This window comes from Oncorhynchus kisutch, linkage group LG23, assembly GCF_002021735.2.
Source record: "Oncorhynchus kisutch isolate 150728-3 linkage group LG23, Okis_V2, whole genome shotgun sequence".
In the NCBI taxonomy this organism is placed as follows: Eukaryota; Metazoa; Chordata; class Actinopteri; order Salmoniformes; family Salmonidae; genus Oncorhynchus; species Oncorhynchus kisutch.
The window spans coordinates 28,226,936-28,241,051 of record NC_034196.2 but is presented as its reverse complement, the minus strand read 5'-3'; the positions used below and the strand labels follow the sequence as shown (position 1 = coordinate 28,241,051).

Genomic DNA, 14,116 nt, shown 5'->3' with positions numbered 1-14,116 from the left:
CCATTGGATGAATCCCGGAACATATTCCAGTCTGTGCTAGCAAAACAGTCCTGTAGTGTAGCATCCGCATCGTCTGACCACTTCCGTATTGAGCGAGTCACTGGTACTTCCTGATTTAGTTTTTGCTTGTAAGCAGGAATCAGGAGGATTGAATTATGGTCAGATTTGCCAAACGGAGGGCAGGGGAGAGCTTTGTATGCATCTCTCTGTTTGGAGTAAAGGTGGTCTAGGATTTTTTTTCTCTGGTTGCACATGTGACATGCTGGTAAAAATTTGGTAAAACTGATTTAACTTCTCGAGTGTAGGGGGCAGGATTTTCGTTTTGGCAACAACAACAAAAACATACCCATTTGAAACTGCCTATTTCTCAGGCCCAGAAACTAGAATATGCATATAATTGTCAGATTAGGATAGAAAACACTCTAAAGTTTCCAAAACTGTCAAAATATTGTCTGTGAGTATAACAGAACTGATATTGCAGGCGAAAACCTGAGGAAAATCAAACCAGGAAGTGCTGTTTTTCCTGAAAGATCTCTGTTCCATTGGATGCCTTGCCTCCATTTAAAGGGATATCAACCAGATTCCTTTTCCCATGGCTTCCTCTTTAGACATAGTTTCAGGCTTTTATTTTGAAAAATGAGCGAGAAAGATAGCATTCGCGTCAGTGGATAGCTAGCTGGGTGTTCACAGAGATTTGCTTGCGCAACAGAGTGGGGCAGCCATTGTCTCTCCCTCTCCTATTGAGAAAGCGACAGTCCCGGTTGATATATTATCGATTATATGTTTGACATGTTTCTGTGGACATTACGGATACTATTTGGAATTTTCGTCTGCGATGTCGTGACCGCTCGAGCCTGTGAATTTCTGAACATAATGCGCCAAACAAATGGAGGTATTTTGGATATAAAAATAATCTTTTTGGAACAAAAGGAACATTTATTGTGCAACTGGAGTCTCGTGAGTGCAAACATCCGAAGATCATCAAAGGTAAGCGATTTAATCTATTGCTTTTCTGACTTTCGTGACCAATCTACTTGGCTGCTAGTGTTTGTAATATTTTGTCTACTGAGAGAGATGTTCTTACATAAACGCTTGTTATGCTTTCGCCGAAAAGCTGTATTGAGATCTGACACGCCAGGTGGATTAACAACAAGCTAAGCTGTGTTTTGCTATATTGCACTTGTGATTTCATGAAAATTTAATATTTTTAGTAATTTAATTTGAATTTGGCGCGCTGCAATTCAGCGGGTGTTGATGAAAATGATCCCGCTAACGGGATGGGTGTGTCAAGAAGTTAATTTTGCCTGCATTAAAGTACCCGGCATGTAGGTGCGCCACTTCTGGGTGAACATTTTCTTCTTCGCTTATTACCTTATAGAGTTTGTTGAGAGTCGTCTTAGTGCCAGCTTCGTTCTGTGGTGGTAAATAGACGGCTACGAATAATATAGATGAAAACTCTCATGGTAGAAAGTGTGGTCTACATCTTATCATAAGGTACTCTACCTCAGGCGAGCAATACCTTGAGACTTCTTTAATATTAGACATCGCACACCAGCTGTTATTGACAAATAGACACAGACCCCCACCCCTCGTCTTACTAGAGGTAGCGTCTCTGTTCTGCCGGTGCATGGAAAATCCCACTAGCTCTGTATTGCCCATATCATCATTATAGTCACGTCTCGGTGAAACATAAGATGTTACAGTTTTTAATGTCCCGTTGGTAGGATAATCTTACATCGTAGGTCATAAATTTTTTTCCAATGATTGCGCGTTAGCAAGAAGAACGGACAGCAGTGGGAGTTTACTCGCTCGCCTATGGATTCTCAGAAGGCTGCCCGATCTGCGGCCACTTTTCCTCCTTCTTTTCTTCACGCAAAAGGCGAGGACCTGTTCCAGTGAGAGCAGGATATCCTTCTCATGAGACTCATTAAAGGAAAAGGTTTCTTCCAGTCCACGGAGAGTAATCGCTGTTCTGATGTCCATAAGTTATTTTCAGTCATAAGAGACGGTAGCAGCAACATTATGTACACAATAAGTAAAAATATAAGTTACACAAAATGCTTTTTTTTTTTTTTAAATAGCACAATTGGTTGGGAGAATGTAAAACGTCAGCCATGTTCTTCGGAGCCATCATTCAATCAAAGTTACTGCAGATATAATGTGATTTGTCTATATTTTATCTCTGGCCAATGACCTTGAGCCTTGTTGGATGGGCCCTTCTAATATAACTATATCGCAGCACCCAAGAGGCTTGAGTTTTTGATATCTACCCTTAGATTTGGCGGTGACGCAGTGTCCCAATGAGTGACAGAACACTGAGCCAATCACAGCACAACTAGAGAACATTACCAACCCTTACGCTCTGTATTTTCCACTGGCTACCCCACCACAGAAAGCACTGAGCAAGGCTGAAACACCTGCATTTTGGAGCTGCCTTACTCAAGAAAGCAAAAAAGAGACCATGTTTGTATGCGGCAAACTGATATGTGACAGTATTAATGCCAAAGTAACATGTAAAGCAGGCAACCCCCCCACCCCCCAAAAAATGTGGTGCTCAAAACAGGTGTGACACAGGTATGCCAGTCCATCATTGTTTGAGTCTTTGAAGCAGTTGGCTTCTTGACCACCTGATAATAATTGGTATTTGGCACCTCCAATAGCTCCAGGCAAGAGTGCATGAAAATCGTGTATGGAATGGCATTTTATTTCATACTAGGGTAAGCAACAACAAAAAAGTGTTACGGTATTTTGTTTTTCCAACTGATAATCAAGTCAAAAACAGTCAATTCATGTATTGTTTTGGAATTAATATAACATGCAGGATTAAATGTTGGCATTACAAGAAAGACAGAGTAATAAGGGCGACACATAGGGTGGCACACAATTGGACCAGCGTCGTTCGGGTCTGGCCGGGGTAGGCCATCATTGTAAATAAGAAGTTGTTCTTAATTAACTGACTCGCCTAGTTAAATAAAGAAAAAAAACGCAAAATTGATATAACTGTGATATAAACCTACCAGATATAGTATCTTCTTAATGCCATGTAATGTTCATTGTCAGACTGACATCGTCTTCCTATAACATGGAATGTCATACATTATACATACTGTAGCTATTTGACACAAAGTGTGAAGGGCGTTCATTGGTGTTGACCTGGAGACACGTCAGTCCCTCGTGACTCTTCCAGCAATAGCGTAACAAAAGGCGGATGTTCTTAGCAAGCTAGCTGACCTGGGACAAGGTTTAATGAAGCTGGTTAACGATAGCTAGGTGGTCAGGATTTTCACGTTTCAAAAAATAGACATAGATCCCGGCAAACTGACATAAGGACAACATTTTTGATTTTGTCCCTGCGCCGTATTATCGCCGAACAGGTAATGTTAAAACTGGTCGACATTTTGTCTTTTTACACAATCTGTAGCTAGCTAGTTGGTTAATGTTAGCTTGCTTACTAGGCACTTTTAGCTAGCTTGCTACAACATTTGTGTTTTCTGTGACAGGTCATATAGTTAGCTAATTAGTATTTCGACGATTAATTCGTTTAGATGCATCTGTTTTACATATCCTGTTGCATATTATCGGCGTGCTTGGTTGGTCTCAAACAGCATGAAGCGCTTGCCTATATTAGTTAACTACATATTGTTAACGTTAGCTGTTTGACAGCTCTTCGACAGTCTGTAGACGACACTATAGTGTGACCAGTCGGTAGCAAAGGTTAGCATTCGCTGCACCTGCTGCCTGCTAACGATAATGTCACATTTTGTGTTAACCTAGTCATGGCAGTTGGTAAGATTACAATTTTAATAAGTCCTACTTAATTCGATTTCTACTATGCCCAAAGTTTTCTCGCTAGGTCCACTGTCATGTTTCAACAAGTTAGCTTGCTTCATATTTAGCTAGCTGGTATGCTAATTTGCTAAAGGTTCTTAGCTAGCAAGTCTGTATCACACGATGTGTAAATAAGTTCCCTTTAGCAATGTGTCATCACAATTAACCCAACAGTCTACTGTGTCTTGTAAATGACCTAGAATAGATAATGCCAGCTACAAGTCCAGCCTGTTGACTGTTCCCCCCCGTGTTTTCTCAGCATAATTACGTTAGTCCCAGGGAAGGATGGCCTCTCGTAAGAAGGTGCTGCTGAAGGTGATCATTCTCGGAGACTCTGGGTGAGTGACCTGGGCCCAGTTTCAGTTATCTGAACCTCACCTATCATAAAGTATTAAATGCATAGAAATAAAATGAATAGAACAGACTAATAATTGACTTGAATGGGGACTCTCATTCTATTCATTGTTTCTATGCATTTAGTCGTATCCAATAACTTGAAAAACTGGGCTCAGAAGATCATGGTGTTTACACAACTAGATGTCACTTATTTTGAACGTTACCGCTCAAGTGTGTGTTTGTTCCGTAGCACTCTTACATGTACATCAGCCTCTGTAAAGAAGTCAGGACCTTTATGGCACAGGTAGTTGTGCAGGGGGGGGTCAGTGGTTCAAGTCCTTCTCTGGCTGTTCTACTAAATAGCTACTGTTCTAAATGTGTTTGTGTTGGTGTGTCCCCAGGGTAGGGAAGACATCTCTGATGAACCAGTATGTAAATAAGAGGTTCAGTAACCAATACAAGGCCACTATAGGAGCTGACTTCCTCACCAAGGAGGTGATGGTGGATGACAGGCTGGTCACCATGCAGGTCAGTCTTGTGTGGTTGTGTATGTTCTTCTATATTATTAGCCTAGTCATGGGTGCTTACCTCTGCCAGATATGTCATAGTGTGTTTGAATCAGAGATTGGGCAAATTTCATCCTGTGACTAATGAATCATAGTTTTATCCTTTCTTTTTGACCTTTACACATCTCTCCCCCCACCCCCTTATGTTGCAAGGCACATTTCTGTGAAAACAGACAATGAAATTCTATCTTACCCTCTCATTACCCACTCGCACCCTCGCTCTTTCCCTTCTCATTCCGACCCTCTCGCTCCCTCTCTTCCTCTTAGTGTAATCACATATTGAAAACAATACAATAAAGTACTAAAATACCAAAAACATAGTAATTAACATCTCTCTCCTGACAGATCTGGGACACGGCTGGGCAGGAGCGGTTTCAATCTCTGGGTGTGGCGTTCTACCGTGGGGCTGACTGTTGTGTGCTGGTCTATGATGTCACGGCGCCCAACACCTTTAAGACTCTGGACAGTTGGAGGGATGAGTTCCTGATCCAGGCCAGCCCCAGAGACCCAGATAACTTCCCCTTTGTGGTGCTAGGCAACAAGATTGACCTCGAGAACAGACAGGTAGGTGTATGTACATTGGAGAGCCGGAACAGACAGGTGGTGGAGCGTAGGCAGTACAGTCAGACCTTGTCAAATGTTTTTTTGTGGCTAGAGATGGTTCCATGTATGAGAAAGTGTGTATGACACAGTGGTGTTAATGATGTATGAGGAAGTGTATATGACAGTGGTGTTAATGATGTACGAGGAAGTGTGTATGATAGTGGTGTTAATGATATCATGGTGTGTTACTGTTATGTTGTCTAGGTGACAACAAAGCGTGCCCAGGCCTGGTGTGCCAGTAAGAACAACATCCCCTACTTTGAGACCAGTGCCAAGGAGGCCATCAACGTAGACCAAGCATTCCAGACCATCGCCCGCAACGCCCTCAAACAGGTACACACATACACACACACTATTGCCACAGGGAACACCTGTCCAAACATGCCCTCCTTACACACTGCTTAGGCAGAGCACCTCCACCTGTTCACTGAGGCTGCTCTCTGGAACTTCTATCATAGTCAAACATTGCAAATGTACCTACTTTAAGAGTATGTATTAGACTGTTTTTAGAGGTTTGAATCCTAATCAACCCATCCAATGTGAGTATATCTAAGTACAGCAGATCGTATCGGTCTCGCGAAAATGAGGAAGATTTATTTTTCTTAAATTCTTCTACTTGTTGTTTTTGCACTATCTCTGTCTGTAGGAGTCTGAGGTGGAGACGTATGACTTTCCAGACCAGATCAAACTGAGAGATGACCGGTCCTCCTCCTCCAGCGACGGCTGCTCCTGCTGAGACCAACGATGGACGGACGTTGGATGAAGGAGAGGACATGGGTGCATCGCAATAGTGTTCCTTGTCTCCTTTTGGTCCTCTGCACTGGTGTGAAAGATTGGGACAGGTGAAGCCATCTCCCCACATCCTTCCCGTGTTCTCACATCGGTGCAGATGAAGGGGAGGAAGCCACTTTAGACTATTGAGATGCACCCCATAAAGAGAGGCGCCCCCCCCCCCCCCCGTCTCTGCCCTCCCTTCCTCAGTCAGCTACAGAAGATTCCAGATGAAAAGAAAGAAAACACATTTTTCTTAACTCACTGTCTCCCATGGTGACCTGACAGGAAGGAGAGGAGAATCCCCCATTTGCACAGCATCACTTTTTAATAAGATAGAAGAACCGGTGATACTATGGAAAATACAATCATGATGCTCCTATTATAATCATTTCTAATGTTGTCATGTCTTTTAGTTCTTGTCGTTTTAATTGTTTCATCCTTTTATACTGAGGTATAGACTATTTGTCTGTTTGTGGTCAAAGTAGAAGTTGTCATTAACTACTGATCTAGGATCAGATTACTCTTGGCCAAACCTTAACCATTAGAGGGATTGGTTAGGAGCAACTCTTACTTACTCTTCTCGCTCTGTGCCTTTCATCTCATGACAAGTATTACTGCAGCAGATCTGTCATATTAATCTATATATACAGTATATGTGGTGTTTTTCCTGCCTCTCAGCAGTCCTTATGTTGCCAAACTGTCAACCCCTAGACCCTTAGAAAAATGTCCATTTGAATCTGTTGTATTTGATAAGTTTCTGTTTTAAACAGTTGTGTAGAGGGTGCTAAACTAACCAGATGCAGTGAAGGTAACTGTGCAGTCAGAATACGACGGTGTGCACTGACATTCTCTCGACCCAACAGCAACATCGGTTCTGTTCTTTTATACTGGTTAGTTCAGTACATTTCTTATCTAGTTATCCATACTGCACAACTGTATCCCTGTAGAGGCTGGTCATACATTTTATGGAATGAAGACATGAGATGAGCAGTCACTATGGGCCTGGCTCAAGTTTAAACCCTAGCCCCCTCGAGGCTCCTAATAGATAAAAAATGATCTGATTTGTGTAAGCAGTGTGGTTCTAGTGAAATGGTAGTTGGTCATATTGCTTACACTACTTCTCAGGTCTAACAGGAGGCTATCTAGAAGTGTCTAGGGAAAGAGGGGAGGGTTTGGGACTGGACCCCATGTCCTCTGCCCTAACAGTGTGCCGTGCCCCTCTTTGGTCCTACTGATCACCTCTCTCCTAGTTGTTTTCTATTCCATTGTCTTAAATCTGCCTTCCTATTCTACACCATTCACTAGTGTTGCTGTGTGTTCTAGTAACAGAAATGAATTGACTCATTCATGCCAACAACCAATGAGCAAAAATCCTTAGTCGTCTATCTACGTGAACATTTTTGCACAACTCCTTCAACTGTCATCTTTTGTTGCAAATCTCTTCACTGTAAAACATAAATGTTTACTTTATGGAAATGTCAGTTGTCTTTTCTTATTTTTTTGTCTTAGACCTGCAGGCCCACTGCTCAAAATCACTTTCTAATTCAACAACTACAGAAATGTTGCATTGGTGTAAGAGAATCCAGTTCCTTCAATTTGAATAGCAGAGGATTGAAAGTGGGACATGTCGCTCTGTACCGAGGTGCACAGCATGCTTCTGCTGGGTCTGTCGGCCAGAGAGACCCCTCTGTTCAACATAACACTGCTCCTCTTGGTTCTCTGCAGGTCATTGCAGAACAGAGACTGCTGAGTGTGTAAGTGGTCACTGAGGGACAGGTGGTCCGAACAACTCCATGGTTTCCATCGCCAGGGAGAGGTGGTCTGAACAACTCCATGGTTTCCATCGCCAGGGAGAGGTGGTCCGAACAACTCCATGGTTTCCATCACCAGGGACAGGTGGTCCGAACAACTGCATGGTTTCCATCACCAGGGACAGGTGGTTCATAAACGACCCTACAGTGACACGCAGGATACGGGCCTCATCTGCCCTCCGCCTCCTTATGGGGTATGGAAGAGACGAGATGATGAAAGAAGAGATGAGGGAGGGATTCACATGACCTACAGTAGTACCTCCATACTCTTACACCATTGATTACACTAGGTGATAGTACACATACAGCAGATACTCACACAGACATGGTGGTTATTCTAGTAGGTAAATCTAGTTTTTGCGACCGCATTGCAGATTCCCCGTGAATGAATATAACAAATATATATTTAAAACATGATGTGGAGATTCGTCACGATTGATGACTACACTGCTGTGTTTTCAGACACATAAGAAAGTGGATTTGCCAACACAAAAAATACAAAAACGTGTATTAACTGCTGTCATCAATCTTATTAAACATATAACTATTTATTCAACATATTCAGCTTGAAACATCACAAGCAAACCCTGTGATCATGTGCATGGTGTCAAGGCTATTATTTAATTAATGTACACTAATCGCCCATACATTTATGGGGAAAAATATCAAAACTTTTATGCATTAGTGCACGGCAATTTGCCAACTGTAGAAATTGTCCATTCAGTCCTCTGTTATAAATCTTCACTAGAGCGCAACCGGCAGATGGGGCAAATGTGTCTGGTATCTCTCTCCATCATCTGAAGTTTCCAATCCTTTAAAATTACCCTTTTAATTCACATTCGTCGCGGTCTCTGTTTGATTATCATATTCTGCTCGATTTTCACATCAGCTATAAATCAATTGACACATGATGAGATGAGAGATCCGCACACAACTGTGAATGGAGCGCTAACAGGAGAAGTCGGCACGCGCTTCTTGTTCACACACACCCAACGCTTGGACAAAGGTAGGTCATTTTTTATACCTTTTAAATGTATTTTTCTAATAACTGCATGAACTTTACATTCCCAAAGTATCAGCAAGTGGCGTATGTATGTTTCTATATTTCAGTTTTTTTTTCAGTCATTCCTGTGTGTGTGATTGCTATGTGTGTTCTGAATGTGTGCATATCAAGGCTATGGGTACTCTGAGGGACCTGCAGTTTGCGCTGCAGCTGAAGATCGAGGAGCTCCGTCAGAGAGACACTCTGATAGATGAGCTGGAGTTGGAGCTGGACACTAAAGATGACCTCATCAGACAGCTGCAGACTGAATTGGACCGACACCACAAAGCTCCACAATACCCAGGGACCACTGGGAGCACTGAGAACACAGGTAAGAGATATCCGTACCAAACTAGTCATGAAGTGCATTTGGAAAGTATTCAGACCCCTTGACTTTTTCCACATTTTGTTAAATTGTTTTCCCCCTCAACAATCTACACAAAATACCCCACAATGACAAAGCAAAAACAGGTTTTTAGAATTTTTGTGGAGATTTTAAAAAACTTTAAAAAACTGATATCACATTTACATAAGTATTCAGACCCTTTACTCAGTATTTTGTTGAAGCACCTTTGGCAGCGATTACAGCCTCGAGTCTTCCTGGCTATGACGCTACAAGCTTGGCACACCTGTATCTGGGGAGTTTTGGGGAGTCATCTCCCTGAGCAAGGCCCTTCTCCCCCAATTACTCAGTTTGGCCAGGCGGCCAGCTCTAGGAAGAGTCTTGGTGGTTCCAAACTTCTTCCATTTAAGAATGATGGAGGCCACTGTGTTCTTGGGGACCTTCAATGCTGCAGACATTTTTTGGTACCCTTCCCCAGATCTTTGCCTCGACACAATCCTGTCTCAGAGCTCTACAGACAATTCCTTTGACCTTGTTGCTTGGTTTTTGTTCTGACATGCTCTGTCAACTGTGGGATGTTATACAGACAGGTGTGTTCCTTTTCAAATCATGTCCAATCAATTGATATTACCACAGGTGCACTCCAATCAAATTGTATAGACATCTCAATGATGATCAATGGAAACAGGATCCACCTGAGCTCAATTTCGAGTCTCACAGCAAAGGGTCTGAATACTTATGTAAATAAGGTAGTTCTATTTTATTTAATTTTTTTATGAATTTGCAAACATTTCTAAAAACCTGTTTTCGCTTTGTCATTATTGAATATCGTGTGTAGATCGATGAGGATTTTTTTTATTTAATCCATTTTAGAATAAGGATGTAACAAAATGTTGGAAAAGGGAAGGGGTATGAATACTTCCCAAATGCACTGTATACTATATAACAATTACTGTGCACTACTTATGCAAGAAAGAGCTAAAGCCTAACAGAAATATGTGTCCGTCAGCATCTGGGCTATCCCCACCAGTGCCTGATGAACCGCAACGGACTAAGAGACAGGCAATATCAGCAGAACCCACTGCCCTGGACCCCGCCGACCTCACACACGTCACACTCACCAACTACAGCAAGAGCGAGAAGTACACAAACACATGCATACACATACACACACAAACACATGCATACACATACACACACACACACACACACACACACACTTTCTCCATGTACAGGTCTAGAGAGCTGATCCAGAGGGCTCTGCTGGAGAATGACTTAATGAAACACCTGGAGCAGGGACAGGTACTATGACTATATAGTGTTAGTGTAATACTGCTGTAGTATTACTCTCAATGTCTTTGATGGATATCCATTTCTCTCTCTCTCTCTCTCTCTCTCTCTCTCTCTCTCTCGCTCTCTCTTCCCCCCCTCCCCCCAGACCATAGTGGACTGTATGCATCCCACCCGTCTGGCACAGGGCTGCTGTGTCATACAGGAGGGAAACAATGGATCTATGTACTGGAGGGTGAGAGACATTAAGGGGAGGTGGAGGGATGGTGAGGAGAGATTCATGATGAGGTGGGAAGATAAGTAAAATGTTCAATGCAGATATTTTGATCTCAATATCTGGATAACAATTAAGTAACTTTACTGTGATTGTTTTCAATTAAAATGGCAAAAAATAAACAAAAATAGCTTCTGAGCAAATCATTTAGCTTGGACTGTCTGGAAGTAGCCTGAGTGGGGAGGGAAAACCTGGAAATTATCTGCATGGAATTCCCTTTCATACTGTCCCACCAAAACATAGTATTATTCAAACCTCATAGTGTGAAAATATATATAATACACAGGAGGGAGGGGGGGAGGGAGGGGAGGGAGGGAGGGAGGGAGGGAGGGGAGGGAGGGGAGGGAGGGGAGAGAGGGGAGAGAGGGAGGAGGGGAGGGAGGGAGGGAGGGAGATGATGGGAGGGAGGGAGGGAGGGGAGGGAGGGAGGGAGGGGGGGAGGGAGGGAGGGGAGAGAGGGAGGAGGGGAGGGAGGGAGGGAGGGGAGGGAGGGGAGGGGAGGGAGGGAGAGAGGGATAGAGAGATGATGGGAGGGAGGGAGGGAGGGAGGGAGGGAGGGAGGGAGGGAGGGAGGGAGGGAGGGAGGGGAGGGAGGGAGGGAGGGGAGGGAGGGGAGGGGAGGGAGAGAGGGATAGAGAGATGATGGGAGGGAGGAGGGAGGGAGGGAGGGAGGGAGGGAGGGAGGGAGGGAGGGAGGGAGGGAGGGAGGGAGGGAGGGATAGAGAGATGATGGGAGGGAGGGAGGGGAGGGAGGGAGGGAGAGGAGGGGAGGGAGGGAGGGGAGGGGGGGGAGGGAGGGAGGGAGAGAGATGATGGGAGGGAGGGAGGGAGGGATAGAGAGATGATGGGAGGGAGGGAGGGGAGGGAGGGAGGGGAGGGAGGGAGGGGAGGAGGGGAGGGAGGGAGGGGAGGGGGGGAGGGAGGGAGGGAGAGAGATGATGTGAGGGAGGGAGGGAGGGAGGGGAGACGGTGAGAGAGAATGTAAAGAGGTGAGAAGGTGTAATAGTCTAGCAGAAAGGGGAGAGGGAGAGAGATAATACTCTATATAAGGTCAGTATAGTGAGCTCACTGTAGCAGGGGCAGACAGGTCACTCACACACAAAGACACTCACACACAGACATACACAGACACACACACCTTGCTCTCGCAGGCTCTCTGAGTCATCTGTTCCTGGCACCTTGACTTCTATCCTCTTAAAAATATCTGTTAATCTCTCTCTTTTTATTACAGTTTATTTTCCTCTCTGTTTCTCATTCACATGTACACATGTTACATCATCAAACCTTCCTGAACGGAACTCCCCAACTCCCCACTCATTCACACTTAAAGACATTCATTAATATTACCCATGATCTGTTTCATTAACACATATGATGAATACAATCATGTTTCATGGTAATACACCCACACTCTCCTATTCATTTGTGGATGTTTATAAAGTGAATGGAGTATATGATCAACATTATCTAATTGTGTGTGTGTGTGTGTGTGTGTGTGTGTGTGTGTGTGTGCCTGTGTGTGTGTATGTAGAGGGTAAGGTGGAGGTTACTAAAGGGGGACAGAAGCTGTGCACCATGGATCCTGGGAAGGTCTTTGGAGAACTGGCCATCCTCTACAACTGTACCAGGACCGCTACTGTTACAGGTTACAAACACACACTGCTATTTTAGGTAGAACTAACCCTAACCCTAACCCTAACCCACTAACCCTATCCCTAACCCACTAACCCTAACCCTATCCCTAACCCTAACCCTATCCCTAACCCACTAACCCTAACCCTATCCCTATCCCTAACCCTAACCCTAACCCTAACCCTATCCCTAACCCTAACCCTAACCCACACAGTCATTTGATTGAATTCAGGATTTGGATTTGTTTTAGTCTTTTTTGTAATCTCTTCATTCTCCTTTCTGCCACTAACGTTTAGTCTGATGGATTGAGGTGAGATTTGTTGTCAGAAGAATGTGTGTGTGTGTTGCGGCTGAGTGATTGGGGTGAGGGGTGGTGTCACATCTATGCTGCTAAGACACACAAATGCACGCACACACACAGGCACACAAGCATGCACATACATTACTGACTCTTAGGCATAGAACTGAGGCAGGCAAAATCCTACCTGTTGCTTCAACTGCTCTAGTGGGAATCATGCCTGTATGGTAGCTAAAGAATTCAACTTTATATCAGAAAATATAGCTATTTCTATTCCATGCAGTCCTATTGGTAGGTAGGAACAGTAGTCATCATCACCATGGTAATTCTTACTTGTGTTTTTGGATGTCCTTCACCCCGTTCATCTGTTTCTCTTTCTCAGACTCACTACAGTGAAGGTGTTTACATCATCAGACAGGGCACCACAGGAGACACATTCTTCATCATCAGCGAAGGACAGGTGATGAAGAGGAGGAGGAGGAGTCATACTATCACAATCATACTGCCACTGTGTGGACATATGCAGTAATGCATAATTCATAATTTAAATTCAAAGACTTCCTCCCAATAACTTCCTACCTCTTCCCCTACTCTCTCCTCTCTTCTTCCCCTCTACTGCCCTCCTTCTACTGCCCTCCTTCTTCCACTCCCCTCTCCTCTCCCTCCTTCCCCTCTCCTCTCCCTCCTCTTGCCCTCTCCTCTCCCTCCTCTTGCCCTCTCCTCTCCCTCCTTCTTGCCCTCTCCTCTCCCTCCTTCTTGCCCTCTCCTCTCCCTCCTTCTTCCCCTCTCCTCTCCCTCCTTCTTCCCCTCTCCTCTCCCTCATTCTTCCCCTCTCCTCTCCCTCCTTCTTCCCCTCTCCTCTCCCCCTTCTTCAGCTCTCCTCTCCCTCCTCTTCCCCTCTCCTCTCCCCCTTCTTTGGGTCATTTCTTCTGTCTGCCCTCAGGTAAAGGTCACGCAGCAGAAAACAATCAAAGAGGAGCTAGAGTTTCGAACAACTCTCACTAGGGGGGACTGGTTTGGAGAGCAGGCGCTGAAAGGGTGAGACAACAGCACTGCTAAACACTAAACAACAAGCAGCTTTAATGGACATCCAAACACAAATCTGACATACAATGTATGAGTGCATTTAACATACCAAACACACCAACCAATAAACAAACATACAGTCTCAAATAATAAGAGTAGAGTTTTGTTAGGCAAAGGGAAGATAAAGATAAAGATTACTTCATATTTCTCTCCCACCAGGGAAGATGTTCGTACGGCCAGTGTCACGGCAGTAGAGAAGTCACCTGTCTGGTCGTTGACAGAGAGTGAGAGAA

General features: G+C 44.2%; 1 protein-coding gene across 1 annotated transcript; it reads left to right on the top strand.

The window, feature by feature from the left end:
• Positions 1-3,051: 3,051 nt before the first annotated feature.
• LOC109868139 (ras-related protein rab7-like) lies at positions 3,052-7,588 on the top strand. The gene is made up of 6 exons (XM_020457600.2): positions 3,052-3,374; positions 4,088-4,166; positions 4,566-4,692; positions 5,076-5,294; positions 5,538-5,666; positions 5,980-7,588. The coding sequence occupies exons 2-6, from the start codon at positions 4,114-4,116 to the stop codon at positions 6,067-6,069; spliced, it is 618 nt and encodes a 205-aa protein (XP_020313189.1). The 5' UTR covers positions 3,052-3,374; positions 4,088-4,113; the 3' UTR covers positions 6,070-7,588.
• The last annotated feature ends 6,528 nt before the right edge of the window (positions 7,589-14,116 follow it).

Coding starts and splice junctions, on each gene's coding strand:
- LOC109868139 (XM_020457600.2), top strand. CDS start 4,114: ATGGCCTCTCGTAAGAAGGTGCTGCTGAAGGTGATCATTCTCGGAGAC. Junction 4,167..4,565: donor ATCATTCTCGGAGACTCTGG/GTGAGTGACCTG, acceptor GTGTGTCCCCAG/GGTAGGGAAGACATCTCTGA. Junction 5,295..5,537: donor TTGACCTCGAGAACAGACAG/GTAGGTGTATGT, acceptor TATGTTGTCTAG/GTGACAACAAAGCGTGCCCA.